This window comes from Sus scrofa, chromosome 10 (genome assembly GCF_054392235.1).
Source record: "Sus scrofa isolate SSC_HxYL_T2T_F1_AM1 chromosome 10, Sscrofa_HxYL_maternal_Yorkshire_Landrace_v2.0, whole genome shotgun sequence".
Lineage (NCBI taxonomy): Eukaryota > Metazoa > Chordata > Mammalia > Artiodactyla > Suidae > Sus > Sus scrofa.
In genome coordinates, this window is record NC_139392.1 from 58,095,994 (window position 1) to 58,118,409 (window position 22,416).

Genomic DNA, 22,416 nt, shown 5'->3' on the forward strand with positions numbered 1-22,416 from the left:
TACTTCTTGCTACCATTAGTTGAGCATTTATCACGCATCAGGAATTTTAGCCACAGTCTTTAGTCTTCCCCAAAATACTTCAAAGAAGGGGGGAACAGGCACAGAGAGGGTCAGTGGCTTGAATGTGACTAGTAATTGTAGGAGAAAGAATAAAATTTAAACCCACACTCTTTCCATTTCATCTCTCAAATGAAAATTTGAAACACAGACTAAACTAGGAATCTGTAAACCCTTTCTGTAAAGAGCTAGATGGAAAATATTTGCAGCTTTGTGACCCATAAAGCTTCTGTTTTAATTACTCAATTATTAAGTTCTCATGGAACGTGGCCGTGGACAATATCTGTATCAGTGGATGAGTCTATATTCTGATAAAACTTTGTCCCGTGAAAGTATTTCACAAAAAAACAGGCAATCGTTTCTGCAAACAATTGACCGTAGTTTGCTGACCCTTGGCCTAGACAATAGCTGGACACCGCTTAAATAAATGCATAAACCTTTTTCATTCCTCTTGACCCTCTCATTGGGAAGACACTGGATAAAATATTAAACACAGTCTTTAGAATTGGAATCAGAGATATCAATGTGCACTCATGTTTTTTAACTATACATAGATAAATACAGAAATCATATGTATTTGTGTTGTGGGGAGGCTAATATGTATACATATATTTCTAAGTTATGTCCCCTGAGATGGCTTAGAGGCAATGACACCACAGTAATAGTGAGCACACCTGGCCTTCAGATCTCGGCTTCAGAGAGCAAAAGGAAGAAGGGCCTCTTGTTGAATTGGCTGATTCTGTGGTGCCTAGAATCCTTGCAGAAATGACTAGGACTCCTAGGCTCCTTGCAAAAATGGATGATTCAGAAATGGCTCCTTCTCTAGTAAAAGGAAGAAGGGCTCCTTGCCTAAATGACTGATTCTAGGGCTGGGATAGGAAGATCACAAGGTGAGGCTGGAGCATCTTATGGCGCCAGGAAATAAAAAAGTGCTCAAAACCTAAACTCTGGGCACTAAAAAAGGCATAGAGCCCACACAAAAGAATTGCAAATGAAAAAAAAATGGAATTTCTGTCATGGTGCAGCATAAATGAATCCGACTAGGAACCATGAGGCTGCAGGTACGATCCCCGGCCTCACTCAGCGGGTTGAGGATCCAGCATTGCTGTGAGCTGTGGCATAGGTCACAGACGCAGCCCAGATCCTGTGTTGTGGTGACTGTGGCGTAGGCTGGCAGCTGTAGCTCCAGTTAGACCTCTAGCCTGGGAACCTCTGTGCGCTGCAGGTGCAGCCCTAAAAAGACAAAAGACAAAAAAAAAAAAAAAAAAAAAAAAAGAATTGCAAATGACCTAAACTGAAACAATGGGAGTGACAGAAACAAATAACCTTGGTATTGGATTATAATCCATGGAATAAAATAAATATCCATGACTCTATACTGATATAAACAGCTGAATACATAAATAAAAAGGTGAGAAGAGACAGCTCTTCCCTACAGAAGAATTCCAATTAATAAATGTAGGTGGAATGAGAGAAATAGAAAACTACCATCAGAGCGCCACAAGAATAATTGTTGTGGGCAAGATCCATCCATGAATGCTAACATTAGACAGACAAAAGTTGAAAGAGAAACAGGATATTTGCAGAGCTGCAAGGTATCCTCTCTTGCCCTACCCCCACCCCCCACAGGTATTTTTAATTACAAAACGAAAAAGTATAACCTTATGGTGGAGAAACTTGGCAAATACCACTTTAACCAAAGGATCAGGGTTACCATCGGCAGTAAAAAGACACCAACACCAGATACTCCCCGACGTGAAGTGCTGAGCAAGGCGCTCTTGGGGGTTCTTCCCAATGACACGTGACCTCATTCAAATCTTGAGGGGATATCAGAGAAATGAAAGGCAGAGACATTCTCCAAAACAGCTCAAGAGTGTTCAAGTCACGAAGGATAAGGAAAGACTGGGGAACTGTTGCAGATTCGAGTGATGCATCGCCTAGGGCAGTGTGGAACCCCAGATGGGATGTTGGGACAAAGGAAAGCATAATAGAGGGAAAACTGGTGTGTTAGTAAATAGAATTACGTTAACATTAGTTTCTTTTTTTAAAAAAAAAATCTTTGTTTTTTTTGTTTTTTCTTTTTAGAGCCGCACCTGTGGCATATGGAAGTTCCCAGGCTAGGGGTTGAATGGGAGCTACCACTGCCAGCCTCTGCCACCCCCACAGTAATGCCAGATCTGAGCTGTGTCTGCAAACTACACTACTGCTCAAGGCAACGCTGGATCCTTTAACCCACTGAGCCAGGCCAGGGATTGAACCCGCATCCTGATGGATACTAGTTGGGTTCTTAACCCGCTGTGCTGCAATGGGAACTCCCATTTTAGTTTCTTAATTTCGATAATTGTCTGTGGTTATATAAGATGCCTCCACTGGAGGAAGATGAGTGGTTATGCTATTTCTGCAACTTTTTGGTACATCTAAAGTGACTTTAACTTAAAAAAGTTTCTGGGTTGATGCGTTTCATTGTTCTTTATATTTTGACTTGGTTTAGCTTAATTTTTCATGTCCAGACTCAGATAGTAGATTAGTGGAAAAAATAAGAGCCACTCCAAAACAAAACCATCTTCTCTGATGAATACACTAAAGTTGCTCAGAGGGCTTCCTGAATAGTTAGTTCTGTTTTCCCCTGCAACGGCTGATCGAGCCTTTTAATTCTGAGGATATAGTGTGAGTACAACTTCCACATGGATTGCAGAATCGTTGCTGCATGCAACTGCTTGGGCTTTGTACTCAAAAGGATGCGTATTAAATCCCATCTCTGCTGGCTAGGAAGTTGTGTGATCTTTAGCACATTATTAAGCTTCTCTGAGTATTTATCCTAATTGTTAAAACAGATAATCATACTTACATGTCAGGTGGATATGGGATTTAGAGATAAGATATGTACATGCTTAACAAATGGTATATACTGAATACATAGCATGTGTTATTTTTCTTTTTCATTGTTATTGTTACTACTGTTATGCATTGGCTAGCTCTAGGTGAGGCATTGGCATGAGGAAATACACCCATGATTAGCAAGTCTAGAAATGTTAATAATAACTTCTTTTAAAGGCAGAATGGCCATTATTATGATCTTTGGAAGAAGACAGGGGAAGTGGGCCCTGGATAGTTAAGAAAAAAGGTTCACGGAAGTTCCTATCATGGCTCAGTGGAAACGAATCTACCTAGCATCTATGAGGACTCAGGTTCGATCCCTGGCCTCCATCAGTGGGTTGAGGATATGGCATTGCTGTGAGCTGTGATGTAGGTCACAGACACAGCTCAGATCTGGTGTTGCTGTGACTGTGGCCTGGGCCAGCAGCTACAGCTCTGATTGGATCTCTAGCCTGGGAACCTCCATATGCTGCGGGTGCAGCCCTAAAATAGAAATAAATAAATAAATAATAATTTAAGGAGTTCCCGTCGTGGTGCAGCAGCGCAGTGGTTAACGAATCTGACTAGGAACCATGAGGTTGTGGGTTCGATCCCTGGCCTTGCTCGGTGGGTTAAGGATCCAGCGTTGCCGGGAGCTGTGGTATGGGGTGCAGATGCGGCTTGGATCCCGCGTTGCTGTGGCTCTGGTGTAGGCCGGTGGCTACAGCTCTGATCAGACCCCTAGCCTAGGAACCTCCATATGCCTCGGGATTGGCCCTAGAAAAGGCAAAAAAACAATAATAATAATAATAATAATTTAAAAAGAAGTTTCAAAGGTACAATCACATGCTGATATGAGAATTTTAAGAAGAGATTAGTTAACCAGCATTGGTGGGGGTTTTTTTGTTTCGTTTTGTTTTTCACTGGCTCGTACTTTTTCTGAGTGGAAAATAAAACAATGAATTATTTGAATAGAAAGCTAATCAACAGGTAAAAATCTAGTTAGAAAAGCCGAAGTGGAACTTACCTCTGCTGTGGGAGTTGGTGGTTTGCCTACAACTCTTCATGACTTGATTTATGCTGCACCGCTGTGGAATATTAAATATTTAGCACGATCACATTTGGAATACCGTATGTTTGACAAGATGTCTCATGCCCCATATGCTCTGAGAGTGGTGAGGACTGAGTCAGTAAATGATGACTATCTTTTGCTATTTTAATAGCAAGGGCTCAGAATTTCCCTTCTTTAAAAATTTTGACAGGTCAGGTGGAAAACTGGTCAGTAAAAATCCCCTTGAATTCCCTCCACATTTGTCTTCCTGAAGAACTCATATACTCTTAGTTGCCTAAGATTTGGGAGAAGGTGAGTAGGATTCTCTTGATTTGACTGAGACAGAAAGCTGAGACTACAGGTTTAGAAGTCTTAGAAGAACTCACTCCAGAAGAAAAGAAGATATGACTTGGCTTATCCAGGTGTTTTTTCCTAAAGGTAACATATTCTTTCCACCACTTCTGCTCAGGTGTGGGGGTAACTTCTCTTTGGAAAGGTGTAGTTTTGAAAACATTGAGTTGGCTTTTGTGATGCTAGTTTCTATGGTTGTGGTTTGAGATGTTTTTTGTTGTGCTGGTTTCCCCTCTTACACTTCCACCTTTTCCCAAACCCAGCTAGGGAAGTCACCCCCAGTGTCTTAGAACTGAGGAAGTACCCCACGCCTAGCCAGCCAGAGGAGGAATTATACCAGGATTTGGTTGTAGGTGGTTGGATTATAGTCCTTGAGGGAGATTGGATCCAATGGGGTTTTTTTTGTTTGTTATTTTGTTTTTTGCTTTTTAAGACTGCACCCGAGGCACATGGAAGTTCCCAGGCTAGGGGCCGAATTGGAGCTGCAGCCGTTGGCCTGCACCACAGCCACAGCAACATCAGATCTGAGCTGTGACCTACACCATGGCTCACAGTAACACCAGACCCTTCAGCCACTGAGCGAGGTCAGGGATCAACCTGCAACCTCATGGTTCCTAGTCGGATTCGTTTCTGCTGTGCTGTGATAGGAACTCTTTAAATTTCATAATTTTATTAGAAAATTTTGATGTTGTATATCCCGGATCATAATTTTAGGGTACAGAGTATATTATTTAAATATGTATCTTCAAGGTTTTATTTTTTTCAACAATGCTTTTGACCTGAGCATCCCTATCTCTAAGCATCTGTTTAACCCACTTACATCAGTGTTGTTGACTTTTCTTTTTATTATTTATTTATTTTTGTCTTTTTGCCTTTTCTAGGGAGCAGCATATGGAGGTTCCCAGGCTAGGGGTCTGATCAGAGCTGTAGCCACCAGCCTACACCAGAGCCACAGCAACACGGGATCCGAGCCGCTTCTGTGACCTACACCGCAGCTCATGGCAACGCCGGATCCTTAACCCACTGAGCAAGGCCAGGGATCGAACTTGCAACCTCATGGTTCCTAGTCGGATTCATTAACCACTGCACCACTATGGGAACTCCTGTTGACTTTTCTAGCAAAAGGATTATTCTGACTCATACCCAAAGACAGCAAATTTACTTAGGAAATCCACACTCTTGGGGCAGTCTCTGCAAGCGCCCTTGTTTTCGGGTGTTGTGTGTCATGTGACCACCAGACATTCTTTCTGATAGGATGACCTGGGAACTCATTGTTGCAAGGACATGCTGAACCCTGATGCCTCCTCCCTCTAGATATAATTACAGCCCTGAGGTTTCTTTGCTGGCAGCCAGACAGAACTAGTGAGCCTCTCAGTGAATTTTATAAATAATGGGGAAAGACCTTGCCCATATGAAAGCAATTTGCTTTTTCTTAGAGGCACCTTTGGGGAGGACATGGAATGAAATAAAAACAGGCTTAGTGATTTGAAGTTTCCTTCTGGGGATGGTGCCAGAAAACTAGACAGCATTATGTCCCATCAGCTGCTCCTGCCATTGAAAGTCTGCTTTCTGTTCCTGGGGGAAATTGCTTCACAGATGCTCAAAACTAGGAATGAGAGTTGTTCCTAAGATCTAGGGCACCCTTGCACTGAAGAGGAGGGCTGTGATGCTGCTTCAAGTCACTAGTCATGAATTTGTCTCCTTAATGAGTCTTCTTTTATTTTTAACTCTCAAAGGATGTTTGTTTGGGGGAGAAGTATGGATAGGTAACTTGGCTTTGTAGGAAAAGACTTTGGGCACCCAAGTTACAGGGAACACAGCATGATCTAACTAACAGCTTGAAAATTGGACATATTGTCTAATGGTTCAATTGTCGTCCAAGGTATTAACACTGACAGATTTGGAAAAATTGTCATATTCTCTCAGAAGAAAGCATAACTTGGTGTTTAACTAAAATTATGGCTCATAATTGACTCTGTCTTCACCTGAAGTCCTCGCCTGGGAAGGGTTGGGATGTCTGATAAGACAGGTTGCAGAGTTTCCACTGAGACACAATGGGATTGGTGGCATCTTGGGAGCACTGGGATGCAGGTTTGATCCCTGGCCCAGCACAGTGAGCTAAGAATCCAGCAGCCATGGTTTAGGTCACAACTACAGCTCGAATCTAATCCCTGGCCTAGGAACTCTATACGTCATGGGGAGATTAAAAAAAAAAAAAAAAAGACAGGATACAATCTGAAATTCACTTAGCCAACTAGGATGTCATAATTTTATAATCATGAACTGGTCATCTTGTTTGGGCCAAAAGGCAGACATAAGGAAGAACTTCTGGGAAGAAAGCAGAGTAGGAAGACCCTGAGCTCACCTTCTTTCATGAGCACACTAAAATTACAACTGTTTATTGTAAGGCAGCAAGCTATGAAAACAACCTGAAGACTAGGAGAAACTGCCACAACAAAAGATACAAAGAAAGAGCCACAACTCAACAGGTAAAAGAAGTGGAGATGCAGTGTGGTTACACACTAGGGAGCTGACCCACAAACTAGAAGATAGTCATAATTGCAGAGGTTTTCCCCAAGAAGTGAGGACTTTGAACCCCACATTGGACTCCCTGGCCTGGCACTCTTGGACCAGGCATATGGGCCCCGAGAACATGGCTTTGAAGGTGAGCAGGGCTTGCAAGTGGGAGAGCCAGTGACCTGTAGAAAACAGAGATGCTGCTCTTAAAGGAGACAAAAATCTCACACACTCCAAGTCCCAGTGCAGAGGCAGCCATTTGAAAGGATCATGGGCCAGACCCACTTGCTGATCTTTGAGAGCCTCCTGGAGAGGCAGGAGACAACTGGAACAAAGACACTGGCAGCAGCTATTCTGGGGACCTCATTCTATCACAAGTGCGCTGGTACTGCCAGACACCATTTTGGAGTCTTCTTTCTAGCCTATTAGTCCTGGGGGCTTACCTGCCCTCCAGTGGGCTGGCACCAGCCTGGAGACCCTCTAGGCCCTGTGGCTAGTTGTCCCAGAACCCAGCCTCTCCCACCACACAAGCTTTCCTGGTGCCCAGCCCTGCCCATCTGCAGGCTCCACAGTCTGCTATGCTGGGGACTGGCCCTACCTATCAGTGGGCCAGCCGCCACTGCATGAAGCAGGGCTTGGTAGCCAACAGTGCTGGTTACCAGCCTTGCCTATGAGCATGCCCACAGCAGTCAGCTCCGCGATGACAGAAAGGCCCACATAGCCCACCTTGGGAGCACCCCTCAAGCATGTAGCTCTGGCGAGTGTGCTACTGGGCCCCATAGGACATCTGCTACCTAAGTCCATTGATTAAGAAATGCAACCAATCTGGGACAAAATAAGGAAACAGAGCATTATGTCCTAAAGGAAAGAACAAGGGAAAAACCCAGAAGAAGAACTATGCAAAGTGGAGGTAAGCAACCTACCTGACAAAGAGTTCAAGGTAATGATTGTAAAGATGCTCAACAAACTTGAGAGAAAAACATAAACACAGTGAGAGATATAACAGAGTAGAAAATATAAAGGAGAACTACAACAAAGCTGAAAAATACAATAAAATACAATAATTAAAAAATAAACTAGAAGGAATCAGCAGTAGATTAGATGATACAGAGGAACAGATCAGTGAGCTGGAAGATAGAGTAGTGGAAATCACCTGAGCCGAACAGAAAAAAGAAAAATTTTTTAAAATGAGGATACTTTTAAGAGACCTCCGTGATAACATCAAGCATATTAATATTTGCATGTTAGAAGTCTCAGATGGATAAGAGAGAGAAGACAGGTCAGAAAACTTAATTGAAATAAAAATAGCTGAAAATTTCCCTAATGTGGGAAAAGATATAGACATCCAATTCCAGGAATCACAAAGAGCCTGCCTAATGAAACCCAAAGAAACTCACACCAAGACATTATCCTTAACTTTTGCCGTTTTAATTATAAAGAGAGAAACTTAAAATCAGTAAGAGAAAAGCAACTATTATGTATGAGGGAAGACTATGAGCTGACTTTTCAGCAGAAATTTTGCAGGCCAGAAGGGAGTGGAAAGATGTATTCAAAGTGCTAACTTTGTTATTCAGAACACTGTTAAGGCTGCATTCATTCCAGTGGCATCCTTTTTTCCCCAGCAAAGGCTAGAGGGCCTAGAAATGGCATAAGTTGGCTATCTAATGAAGGGACTGAGGTACTCTGGGGCTTTGTCCTGGTGAGATGTGAGAATCAGGTCATCTTTTCAGGGCTATGATGGAAATTGGTCAGATTTTGGATCTGGTTACTATTGAGGGGAAAACCAATTAATTCTGGTTTAAAGCCCCATTGGTTGTTTAACATGTTGCTCTGGGCCACAGATCTCTTTGGTATAGGGAACCAAGGATTTTGACAGATAACAGAGAAGTGTGTAATCATAGGCTGAATGAATTTCAACAGAAGCCCAGCATTTGAAGATAACTGTTAAATTGTTTACTTTGAGGAGCTTTTTTTTTTTTTTTAAATCACAGCAGCTACCAAATTAAAAATCAATCTACTTGGTCATAAATCACCACCTCACGCCCACCTTCTTTTTCCCCAAACAAGCCAAAATTTGAAAGTATGAAAGAAACACACCATTTCTATGATGGGGTAGAGAAAAATGATCTCTTAGGGCTAAAGGCAGCAGCAAAATTAAAAAGAAACATCTCTTGACATTATTATCATCCTTCAATTCAGAGTGTATGTGGAATGTGAGAGTTAAAGGAGCATTCAGGGTTCTGGAATCTACCCCCCACCTCCCCAAGGACAAGCTCACAGACAAAGCAATCAGGCTCTAGAGGGTTCACCTCTTTTGTAGAGCTACCTTCTCCCCTTGTTTTGCTTCAAGCTGCTGTCAGTCAAAATAAGTTTGTTCTAAGAAATTATTTGAAATGTGGTCAGTCTAGATTGTCAATAGTGAAAACACTCTTGAATTGGGACCCCTCCCTGGGGACTTGCAGGTTACCAGGGTTCAGGCCTAAGGCAAAAGGAATAAACCTTGAATGGAAGAATTTTAACTACCATGTTGGACAGTTAGAGAGGCTGTCTTAGAATCAATTCCTAGAAAGCAGATCCTGAGATAAAACTCCAGTTGTATTAGGAAATGTTTCTAGGAGAAGACTTATATGTGAGTGGGGCTTTAGAATGGGGAAGACAAGGAGGGTATGCAACTTGGTGATATTGGGCCTGAGTCATAGAGTAACTTGGGTTCGGTTCCACAGAGGAGCTCTGTAAGAATGTAATCTTGGAGTTCCTGGCTCCATGGCTCAATAGTTAACGAAGCTGCCTAGCATCCATAAGGATGCGGGTTTGATCCCTGGCCTTTCTCAGTGGGTTAAGGACCCAGCATTGCCATGAGCTGTAGTGTAGGTTTGCAGATGTGGCTCCGATCTTATGTTGCTGTGGCTTTGGTGTAGGCCAGCAGCTACAGCTCCAACTGGACCCATAGCCTGGGAACCTCCATATGCCATGGATGTGGCCCTAAAAAGACCAAAAGGCAAAAAAAAAAAAAAGAATGTAGGTCATGCCTTAGAATTGTTCTGGCAAAGGGGCAAGGGAGCAGAGGTATTTATCCTGCCACATCTGCCAGTTATTAGATAAGAGCTGACCTATTACAGGTTTAGGGACCTGGGTAGGTTTATTTTCCACTATGGAATGCATTCTAATAACCTGAGGGAAGCCTCAAAAAAAAAAAAAAAAGTCAGACTGCTGAATAACCAAAGGGAAAAGGGACCTGGGCTGAGCCTTCAGACACCATCGTGCAGACACCTTCCTGATACTTTTAGATCACGCTAAGGAATACATCCTCAGGTGCATGTTACTCCGTAAACTCAGTAGGTATAATCAATGACTGGGTATCAGCTTCCTTAGTCTTTGGAATTTTTATTCCAAATAAGAGTTGAGGACATGAAGGTTTCAGCCTCAATTCAGATAGTCGGTTAGCAGGCTTTCCTTTCTTCTTCTCTCTCTGGGAATACCAGTTTTTAGCAAGGAAACAGTGTTATAAAGATAGCATCTATTCCAAGTAGCGATTGAAAGGAAAATAGCCCTGTGATAAATGTTCTAAGCCTTATATCTCACTACCAAGCACATCATTGTTGTTCTTTTCTCATGGGCATGTAATCCCTCTGTACAACAGGTACATCAGGGGTCACTGGTGCCGTCCAGACTTGACCTCCTTGTCCAATTCCTAACTCTAAAAGAAAGTATGAAAAAAGAGAGGAGAAGTCTCTGTTCATGGAGAGAAGGAGGCAGGTGGGGTGGGGAGGGAGAGAGGATGAGAATGACAAAAGTGGGCTCACCTAGAGGGCCCATGGCACCAACTTAAGTCTCTCTCAGTGAACGGGAGGAAAATGGAAACAGCTGGTGTTTACTGAGCCTTCACCATGATCCAAGTTCTGTTCTAAGAGCTTCTAAATGAATTAACCCACTTAAAGCTCACGATGATGCTGTAAGTGAGGAAACAGAGGAACTTGATGGATCTCACACCACTCACGAGTAAGTGGCAGAGCTGGTGTTTGAATCCAGGCCTGCTGGCTCCTGAGTTAGATGGCATTGTCAACCCTGGATGTTTGGTTGGATTTGGCATCTGTCTGTTACGTGTGAAATTCTTCCTGTGGAGTCTAAATTACATAAAATCCACTTTTTTGAAAAAATTTTTATTGAAGTATAGTTGATTTACAGTGTTGTGTTAATTTCTGCTGTATAGCAAAGTGATTCAGTTATCCAATATGTTCTTTTTCATATTCTCCTCCATTTTGCCATAGGCTATTGAGTATGGTTCCCTGTGCTTTACAATAGGACCTTGCTGTTTATCCATCTCATATGTAATAGTTTGCATCTGCTAATCTCAAGCTCCCCTTCCTTCCTTCCCCTTTGGCAACCACAACTCTGTTCTTTATATTTGTGAGTTTGTTTTTATTTCATTTGTGTTGTATTTATGTCCACATATAAGTGATATCATATGGTATGTGTCTTCGTCTTTCTGACTTAATTTGCTTAGTATGATAGTCTCTAGATTTATCGATGTTGCTACAGATGGCATTACTTCATTCTTTTTTTATGGCTGAGTAATATTCTATTCAACTGTCAATGGACATTTAGGTTGTTTCTATGTCTTGGCTCTTGTGAATAGTGCTGCTCTGAACATAGGGGTGCGTGTTTCTTTTCAAAGTAAAGTTTTGTCTGGATATGTGCTCAGGAGTAGGATTGCTGGATCATATGGTAGTTCTATTTTTAGTTTTTTAAGGAACCTCCATACTGTTTTCCATAGTGGGGTCACTAGTTTCCATACCCACAAATAGTGTAGGAGGGTTCCCAAATTCTCCACACCCCTTCCAGCATTTGTTATTTGTGTACTTTTTAATGATGGCCAATGAAATCCACTTTTATTCTCTGGACAGACCTTAGCGTTTTCTTTGCAACTGATTTTTAAATAATCATGTAATGCACAAATACATGTAAAAATTTGAAACATCGTGGATAAGACATCATAGAAGAGGAGTTCCCACCATGGCGCAGCAGGTTAAGAATCTGACTTCAGCGACTTGGGTCAACTTGGGTCACAGCAGAGGCGCAGATTTGATCCCTGGCCCTTCACAGTGGGTTAAAGGATCCAGCAGCATTACCACAGCTGTGGCACAGGTCGCAGCTATGGCTCGTATTCAAACCCTGGCCCCAGGGAGCTTCCACATGCTGTGGCTGTGGCCATAAATTTAAAAAAAAAAATCGCAGAAGAAATGGAAGTTATGGTTTTCTCTGACAATACCTCTAAATTTCTGTTCTCTCCTTGTTACTCACCTCTTTGGATCAGTTTAGCATCATATCAGATGTTTGAAAGTATATTTATATGCTTGTTATGTATTCTTTAAAACATATGTAGTGTTTTATACTTTTTATTTTAAAAAGAAAATGTTAATTGCATGATGCCATAGTTTAGAGGTTCTCAAACTTTCTTGGTTTATGGCTCTTTCAGTATTTTAGTAATTATTTCATGAGGCCCTGGGTCAAAAGAGTATCTGACAGGTCCATCTAGTAAGAATTAGAGCCAAACAACTTAAGCATTTGTATCGTAACATAGCCATTATGGCCTTAGTACCATTGAAAACATTACACACATGAAAATAGTATATGTGGAGTTCCCATTGTGGCTCAGCAGAAACGAATCTGACTAGCATCCATGAGGACGCAGGTTTGATCCCTGGCCTTGCTCAGTGGGTTAAGGATCCGGCATTGCCATGAGCTGTGGTGTAGGTCGAAGATGTGGCTCAGACCTGGTGTTGCTGTATTTGTGGCATAAGCTACCAGCTACAGCTCTGATTCAACCCCTAGCCTGGGACCCTCCATATTCTGTGGATATGGCCATAAAAGGACAAAAAAAAGAAAAAGAAAGAAAGACAGAAAATAGTATTTGCAGTTCATTCTTAACCATAACTACTTACTAACAGGCATTTTGTGGCTGTTGAACCCGCCACGGCTCTCAGACCCTGGGATCAGGTTCAATTCTGCCACACTCTGCCTGTTCCACGCCTATTTTTGCATGATACTTGTTTTTATCACAGCAACCACTACAAACCCAGCTTTGCAAAAAGTATGACATCAAAAGGAATATAGCATGTGCTAATATCGGAACTACGTCTCCATGGTGTCCTACAGATGTCTAGGATGGCAATTTCCCTGGGACAATTCAGTGCACAATTTGGGAACTGTCACCATGGTTATAAATTTCATCCCACAGTGTACCTTAGCAATTCAGCTGTGTTACACATAAACATCCACCTCACGGAAAACACTGCTGCAGAACCACCCACAATTTATTTACCCATTTTATTTACCCATTTTGCTGATTATGGCCACTCATGTGATTTCTAACATTTTGTAACTATATAATAGGGCAGTGATCCTTGTGACGTTCCTCTTTGTTCACATGGCCAAATTAGAGAATAAAGGAATTGCTAGGCTGTAGGCCAGTTAGGTTTTTAAATTTCCTTCTTTCTTTTCTTCCTTTCCTCCTTTCCTTTCCTTTCCTTTCCTTTCCTTTCCTTTCCTTTCCTTTCCTTTCCTTTCCTTCCCTTCCCTTCCCTTCCCTTCCCTTCCCTTCCCTTCCCTTTCCTTTCCTTTCCTTCCCTTCCCTTCCTTCCCCTTCCTTCCCCTTCCTTCCCCTTCCTTCCCCTTCCTTCCCCTTCCTCTCCCTTCCTCTCCCTTCCTCTCCTTTCCTCTCCTTTCCTCTCCTTTCCTTGGCTACACCCACAGCATATGGAGGTTCCCAGCCTAGGGGTCGAATCTGAGTGGCAGTTGCCGGCCTACACCACAACTGCAGCAATGGTGGATTGCGCTGCGTCTGTGACTTACACCACAACTCACAGCAGTGCTGGATCCTTAACCCACTGAGCGAGGCCAGGGATCAAATATACGTCCTCATGGATACTAGTCAGATTCTTTTCCACCGCACCACAACAGGAACTCTCGGGTTTTTAATTTCAATGCATACTAATAAATGAAGCTCAACCCTCTTTGAAGAAACGATTTCCTAGAATCCCTTGAAACATGATTACTACTGGCTTATTTTTCTTAGGGCTTTATATCCTATGACTGTCCCCTTGGGAAACAGCAGTTGTCTTGGAAAAGTATGCAGTGATTACATTGTAGACAAAGGTAATTCAGGGGCGTGAGACAAGCGTTGGATAAACATAGGCTGGGAGGAAGAATAAGGTAGGAACCCATCAGAAAGTGCAGGGCATAGTGTGTATGACAATGAGAAGACCTGTTCATTTAGAGCCACCAATTTATTGAGGGTACAGATGGTAGATACCCTGTAGACATGCCTTAAGTATTCCCTGCCCTTCCATGGCAGACATAGTCAATCCATCCCAGCATGGCAGACATAACCAATCCACTGCGGCACTCATTCTTACCAAGCCTTCACTCAGCCTTGGTTTCTCCTCACAGCCCAGGAGGATGACTACCAACTAGTGAGGGCACACAAAATGAAACTTATCTGTCATTCCTGGAGGCAGAGAGAAGGTGCAGAGGTTAGCTGAAGTTAGGCAGAAAGGGGCTAAGGATTTTAAAGAATGCCAAGTGAGGAGAATTTGGAAAACATATTTCTATTTCAGCCTTGACTGGCAAAATGACTGGTGATCCTCCTCTGTGAAACAAATACCTGTAGGTATTGATCTGAGGCTGCTGTTGTTTGCGTGTCTTAGTTCTAAACTATCCTACGTAATTGTTTCTAGAAAAGGAATTTAATCCCCAGAGGCCCCTTTTATGATTCTCTTCCACGTGTCTCATATGAACAACGTGGTCTACCAATTGAAGTGTCCTTATGAACTTACAGCAACAGCATCAGCAAAAACAAGCATTCATTGAGCATTTTTTCACATGCCGGTCACTTTAGGTATCTTATGTTGTTTAACTCTTCATTAGCTTTTCAAATCTTCACAACTCTATGGGGTAGTCGTTATTACTATTACCATTCTATAGTTATTAAATTGAGACACATGACACATTTTGTATAAGGTTATATAGCTAGTGAGTGGTATAATCAATACCTTCCATATATTTCATACCAAATGAACTGTACACTTAAAAATGGTTAGGATAGTGAATTTTATGACATGTATATTTTACCACTATAAAAAATTATGGAAAAAAGGAGATAACTAGGGTTCCCAATGTGAGCTGATATAGTTTTGGCCGGAAGCAAAGAAATTTGCTATTTTAGTTTGCCTATGTAGCATGTCAGGGGTAAATACTTGGATTTTCAGATTCTTCACTTAGAAGAGTTAGATTTATCAGAGTTCCTGTTGTGGTGCAGCAGAAACAAATCTGACTAGCATCCATGAAGACACAGGTTCGATCCCTGGCCTCACTCAGTGGGTTAAGAATCCAGCGTTGCCATGAGCTATTATGGTGCAGGTCACAGATGTGTTTTGGATCCCACATTGCTGTAACTGTGGTGTAGGCTGGTGGCTACAGCTCTGATTTGAACCCTAGCGTGGGAACCTCCATATGCCACAGGTGCATCCATAAAGAGACAAAAAACAAAACAAAACCAAACACAAAGGAGGAGTTAGATTTATTTTAAATAGCTAAAAGACCCCCATTCTTGTTCTAAGACTGTAAACTACTGATTGGACACTCAATTTTCCAGTTCCTGGGGAGGTAGGGAGTGTTCAGCGAGGAGAATAATCCGTTTTAGAATGAGATGATTAGCAGGGAGGCCATGGACTGAGGGTAAGGGTCTGTGCTCTGGAATCCACTGACCCGATCCCACTGAATTGTGCTCTGGCGCCATCATTTCCTCACTGGGGGACCTTTGGCAACTTCATTAACACCCTGAGCCCCAGATTTCTTGGCTGTAGATGGGGAGGTAGGGATGGCTTATGGAAGCTCTTGGAATAGCACCTGGCACTTAGTGAGTACTCAACAGCGCAAGCTCCTATTAAATTTTATGGTTATGCATTTACATCAAACAATAGGGATAATAAGAATCTTTTTTTTTTTTTTTTGTCTTTTTTAGGGCCACTCCCGCAGCATGTGGAGGTTCCCAGGCTAGGGGTCTAATCGGAGCTGTAGCTGCCGGCCTACGCCAGAGCCACAGCAACGCGGGATCCAAGCCCCTTCTGCGACCTACACCACAGCTCACGGCAATGCCAGATCCTTAACCCACTGAGCGAGGCCAGGGATCAAACCCGCAACCTCATGGTTCCTAGTCGGATTCATTAACCACTGATCCACAGTGGGAACTCCAAGAATCTTGAGGCTTTCCGAAAGCTACCAATGAGATAAAGTGAGGTGTAAGTGTTCAATTGATGTAAGTCTCCTCTTCTCCTTTTCTCTCCAGTATCCAGAGGGGAGGGAGTGCCCCATATGTGCGGGCTCCTTGACATCTTGATACCCAGTGGTACCCCTCTTACCATCTTTATAAACTTCAGGTGTATAAAGTGATGCTTCCTGATATTCCTTAAACAGCTTCAGAGGCATCATGGTTAGTGATATCAGAAGCTGCCCTGATCTCAGCATATTGAAGTGACCTTCACTCATGGTGTGGAGAGAACTGGTCCCTGGGGCCAGCACTGTGTCTGCTTCAAATCTCTGTTAGTTACATGATTCTGAGTTATTCAGGACTTTGAGCTTCTTTGTTTTGTGTTGGAGCTGATTTTTCTTCTTGATGGCCTTGGGGCTCCAAAGTAAGATACTTAGAATAATTTGTTCCCCCCTACTGTGAAGGAAGAATTGCCTCTGTGTGTGTCAGGGCTAATGCTGGCTTGGCCCACTGTTAACCTGAAAGGATGCTGCCTGGACTGTGACTCTTAGAGGTCGTGGATGTCAAAGTCTTTAGCCATCTGTGGCTTGCCCAGAGCAATGGAGCTCAAAGAATCACCTAGGAGCCAACTAAAGCCTCTAAAACATCCCACTTAAGTGCATGTTTTCTCCCTTGTCCTTCTCTCCTAGCAACTGTATGACTCAAATACTACTCAGAAAGTATTAATTCTCTGTAATTTATACCCTTCCCTGTGGTATTCTTATTGCCCTATTGTTGATGTTGATCTTCAGAGGGTGGAGCCCTGAGGAATATCCATGGGGAACCAAGGCTGTTCTTTGGGAAAAAAAAAGAATATCTTTATTAAATTCCTTTCAGTTGTTAAGTATGCATCATCTGGTCCAGCCATTTGACCCACAATCTCTGCTTTTTTTTTTTTCTCCCCAGCACTGGCTTGAACCTAACAAGTCCATCTCCAAGCAAATGAAATGTAAGTGTCAACCTGTGGGTTCACTTTTGCTATGAAATTGTCCAAAGATAGACTCTGTTTCTTTACAGAGTTTCTCCTGCCAGGGAAACAATGGATGGAATGGAAGATCTAAGGGTGGGGGCGTCTGCCTCTTGATGAGAACAGTGTAACTTCTCTTATTTTCTGGCCTTGGTCTTCCCTGCAGTCACTATTCCAATTGCCCCTCCCCATTGTCTTACCTTCATATTTCATATCCAAACAGGGGAATTGGTACCTGGTTTCCACTGATTGTGGGTGTTGCTAGTAAACGGTTTAGGGTGGGAAGTCAGTCTTTGTGGGGAGGGTTGGTGAAAGAGGCAGATGTATTTTGAAACTAAAATCTTTCTTTAACTTTAATGAAGATCGTAGTATTCTTTTCTACCTCTCAGGCTTCCTGATAAAATTTTCTGGGTAATAGTTTTCAAGCTTAGGTGTTCTGAATTTTTTTTTTTCCTGGTGAACTCTTGAAAAAGTCATCTTGGGAAAGATCTCTCTAGAATATAGAATATCTGGCCATCCGTTTGGGGCGTTGTGAGGAGGGAATTGACTGATGTCCTGGGTACCATGAGGTTTTGTCTTGGTCACCATGTCAGGCTGAAGTCAACTTGCTTTTATTTATGGTTTAGAGGAGAGCTTCTAAAATGCACCTCAGAAATTCATTACCTGCCCCTGAAATCCATTTATCCCTTCATGTCAGCTTTCCCAGGGCTGAAAAGTGGGCGATAAATCAGTTTCTCATCAGAGATCAGGTTAGCGCATATTATGTCACTTGTCATCATTCAGGGGATTCTTTTCATTTTTCAAATATGAAGAAGTTATTCTAGGCAAGGCTTTCGTTTTTTTAACAGAAAGTTTTATTTTATCGTTATTTCCAAGTAAGTAACAGAGAGCCTTCTATCTAATGGTTAATAAGGAGAATTTGTAGAATTATATTAGAAAGTTTTTTGCTGGGTAATCAGACATTTTTATATATTTCATATTTCTATTGTTGATTCTACCTCCTTGATTACATTTTTTTAAATCTTTTTTTTTCCTACTGTACAGCATGGTGGCCCAGTTACACATACATGTATACATTCTTTTCTCTCACGTTACATGTTCCATCATAAATGACTTGACAGAGTTCCCAGTGCTGCAGAGCAGGATTTTTAAGTGGGAAAAGGAAGAAACCAACCATGGGTGGCAAACTAGGAATCAACACATCTATTCCCTAACTCTCTTCTTTTCCTTTCCCTCTGTCTCACTTTTGCTCTCTCTGTCCTCCCTCAAACCTCCTCCCTTCTCTTTATTCATCTTTATCCATCCCTTCTCTTTATTCTCCCTTCTCTCTCTTGTCTCTCAAGAGCGAACTCCACCTGGCCAGTGCAGGAGAGACAGCTAGCCAGGTTGTTCTGAGGCAGGCTAACGCTCTGGGCTGCTGTGGCGATGGGTGCCACAGAAGGAGGGCAGGAGAGATGTGTGGGGCTCAGACAGAGGCAGCAGTGTGTGGGAGAGGTTCTCAGAGGTCAGGTTCTTGGGGTGAGGCTGGAATAGAGTTGGGACAAGCATCCAAGAAGAAGTAGCAGGACAGAGGTACCAGGAAGCTCTGTAAAGCATAATAAGCAGGATAATGAGAATGAACTAAGCTGTCTGAGAAAACCATAGCTGATGCCTTGCTTTTACCCCTTAAATACAAAGTTCTGATATTTTTGTTTATATATTTTAAAATATTTAGATACTTTTCCAGTAAACTGATTTATAGAAAATAATTCTTTGGCTGCCATTCTTTAAGGTCATGAAATAGTTTCCTTAGGTCACACACATTTTTGAAATATAACTTTATCTCTAAAGGGTGGTAATTTCACCACTTAACAGAAGAGAAACTTTAAAATTTGTGAAGAATGTTCTGCTTCATTGCTTTGTGCCTACAATTAATAAATCTGAACAACCAACTCAAAATATATAATGTTTTGTAAAAGTGATTTAAAGATTGACATATGACAATTGACCAATTTCAGTCTAATGACAAATAGAATTTGAATCTGGACACAAAAATGGTGTAAAATTCAATTTCTAAACTGGATATGGGGACTCACTGATTCCAGAAACTGGCAAGGGTCTTACCTATCACCTGGTCCTCTGTTGTATTATTAAGGATAGCAGTGAAAAAAAATTAATTTTTCTCAGATCACAAACTTAGCTTTGTTATTATAGATGGGCTCTTGTAGTGTCAAGGATTCCTAGTGTTCTTGTGCATATGTCCTGGATATAGTCACTCTAATATAAATTAGAAAAAAAAATATTTATTTATTTATCTTTTAGGGCCGCACCTGCAGCACATGGAGGTTCCCAGGCTAGGAGTCTAATAAGAGCTGTAGCCGCTGGCCTATGCCACAGCCACAGCAACACGGGATCCTAGCCGCATCTTCAACCTACACCACAGCTCACTGCAGTGCCAGATCCTTAACCCAATGAGCGAGGCCAGGAATCGAACCCACAACCTCATGGTTCCTAGTTGGGTTTGTTAACCACTGCACATGATGGGAGCTCCCAGAAAAAAAATTTAAATTAGGGCTTACAGATTGTTAACCCAGAGAAACTGCGTCCAACTCTTGGGACTCATCCCATGAATTTATCAATAAGATCTAGTTGCAGAACCCTGGGCAGCTTCCTTGTTGGCTGTGGGTGTGCCTTTCATATTCTGACTGTTTTTAAGTGGGTAGTAAGAGCATAATTCCACGTAGGGACATTTCCCTCCATCCCCATCTCACTCACCAATAATAGCTAACTTTCGGGTCCTTTACCCCTACCTTATTAAGATCCCTCTGTCTATGGGCGTTCCCAGGGTTGGCAGAAATCAGCTTGTCCTGATTAACAAACTCTCTACAAAGGCATTATATCTTACTAGTATTTTTTAAAAAATAATATGTTTGTAATTTTCCGAACAGTTCAGAAAAGTTTAAAATGAAAACCAAAACTATTTTCTTTTCTTCCCCCCTAATATCTCTATGCTTACTCCAAAGCAATAACTACTGTTAACAGTATTTTATATATCCTTCTGGGAGTTTTTAACTATACATGAGCTCCCCCAAGATCTAGAAAGTCTTTTATAAACACAAAGGAGATCAATCTCTATGCATTATTTTTCACCTTGTTATTTTTTCATAATAATTTTAGTGATTTGTTTTCAATATCAGTAATTGATGATTGTGCTCACTCTTTTTCATGTAAATATTCAGAGCAGTTTTATTCATAATTGACAACAACTGAAAACAATTCCAACCTATATCAACAGGTGAAGAGATAAATTATGATGTATCCATGCCACCGACTATTACTCAGCAATAAAAGAATGACCTGATGATACATGTCACAATACAGAGGAATCTCAGAAGTGTTAAATGAAATAAATCAAACACAAAAGGCTATCTACTTTATGTTCCACTTATATGACATTCCAGAAAATGTCATATAAATGATAGGAGCAGAACACAGATAGTTCAAAACTAGGGCTGGGAGGAGAACTTGTGGAGTGAGTGATGGAAATGCTCTACTTGTTGATTATGATGGTGGTTGCATGACAACCATTTACCAAAACACACTTAGCTGACAACTTAAAAGTGAATTTATTTTATGCAGGTTATGGCTATTAGTTTTTTGTTTTTTTTTTCTTGTCATGTCATTTCCTATGTGAGCTTAGGTTAGACTTCTTTTTTTAATTACATGATGAATTTTATTACTGTTATAGTTGTACAATGGTCATCACAACCAAATTTTATAGCATTTCCATCCCAAACCCCCAGTGCATCCCCCACCCTCCCACCTGTCTCATTTGGAAACATAAGTTTTTCGGGGTCTGTGCATCAGCATCTGTCCTGCAAAGAAGTTCATTGTGTCCTTTTTTTAGATTCCACATGTTAAGTGATAGCATTTGATGTTTGTGTCTCACTATCTGACTAACTTCACTTAGCATGCTAGTTTCTAGGTCCATCCATGTTGCTAAAAATGCTGTTATTTTTTCCTTTTAATGGCTGAGTAATATTCCATTGTGTATAGGTACCACATCTTCTTGATCCACTCCTCTGTTGATGGGCATTTAGGTTGTTTCCATGTCTTGGCTATTGTATATAGTGCTGCAATGACCATTGGAGTATATGGGTCTTTGCGAGTCATGGTTTTCTCTGGGTAGATGCCCAGGAGTGGGATTGCTGGATCAAATGGTAGTTCTATTTTTAGTTTTCTGAGGCATATCCATACTGTTTTCTACAGTGGTTTCACCAATTACATTCCCACCTACAGTGTAATAGGGTTCCCTTTTCTCCACCCCCTCTCTAGCACTATTGTTTGTAGACTTTTGGATGATGGCCATTCTGTCTGGTGTAAGGTGGTACCTCATCGTGGTTTTGATTTGCATTTCTCTAACAATTAGTGATGTCAAACATCTTTTCATGTATTTTTTGGCCATCTGTATATCTTCTTTGGAAAATTGTCTGTTTAGATCTTCTGTCCATTTTTTGATGGGGTTGTTTGTTCTTTTGGTATGGAACTGTGGAAGGTGTTTATAAACTTTGGAGATTAATCCCTTGTCAGTCACTTCATTTGCAAATGTTTTCTCCCATTCTGTGGGTTGTCTTTTCATTTTGTTTAAGGTTTGCTTTGCTGTACAGAAACTTTTAAGTTTAATTAAGTCTCATTTGCTTATTTTTGTTTTTATGGCCTCATTTTAAAAATGGTTTTCTGACAGTTATTTGTATGCATGTACATAATTTACTTATTAATGGACATCCATGTGGTTTCTAGTCTTTTCCTATTATAAATTATGCTGCAATAAACATGCTTCTATGTATTTTCTTGCATCTGGTGCAAGTACATCTGTCCTAGAAATTGCTAGAAATGTAATTGTTGGATCAAAGAGTATACACATTTTATATTTCCTTAGAGATAAATATCCATCCAAAGAGCTTATATTAGTTTACTCTATTCATGTTACATGAAAGTTCTTATTTCCCCTAATTCTTGTTGAAAATAGGCATAATCAAGCTTATTTTTATGGTGACCTCGAATCTAATAAGGAAGAGAAATATAGGCTACACAATTTGTTTGGAAAGCATTGAGGAAATAGCTTTCTCATTTCCCTACTCCATCATTGTATATTCATAGGCACAAATGTGGAGTGAGATGGTTATTTAAGTTACTGGCTATGACCTAAAGGTGTAGAAATGTAACTACATTTAAAAATGTATGAGTATAGCAGATGGATGTTTATTCCAAAAAATCATTTCTTCCCCATTACTGAATTATTTCTCCATTACTGAATTCCACTTGCACTGA

At 41.3% G+C, this 22,416-nt stretch overlaps 1 protein-coding gene across 18 annotated transcripts in view; it reads left to right on the forward strand.

The window, feature by feature from the left end:
* The window catches only part of FRMD3 (FERM domain containing 3), a 407,701-nt gene that overhangs the window by 243,993 nt on the left and 141,292 nt on the right, over positions 1 to 22,416 (forward strand). For 14 of the 18 annotated variants that reach the window (XM_021064660.2, XM_021064662.2, XM_084979808.1 and 11 more), the window contains one exon: positions 17,046 to 17,088. The exons of the other annotated variants lie outside the window; for them this stretch is intronic. In XM_021064660.2, the coding sequence (XP_020920319.1) occupies positions 17,046 to 17,088 (43 nt within the window). The remainder of the gene's footprint in view (positions 1 to 17,045; positions 17,089 to 22,416) is intronic. 18 annotated transcript variants of the gene reach the window in all.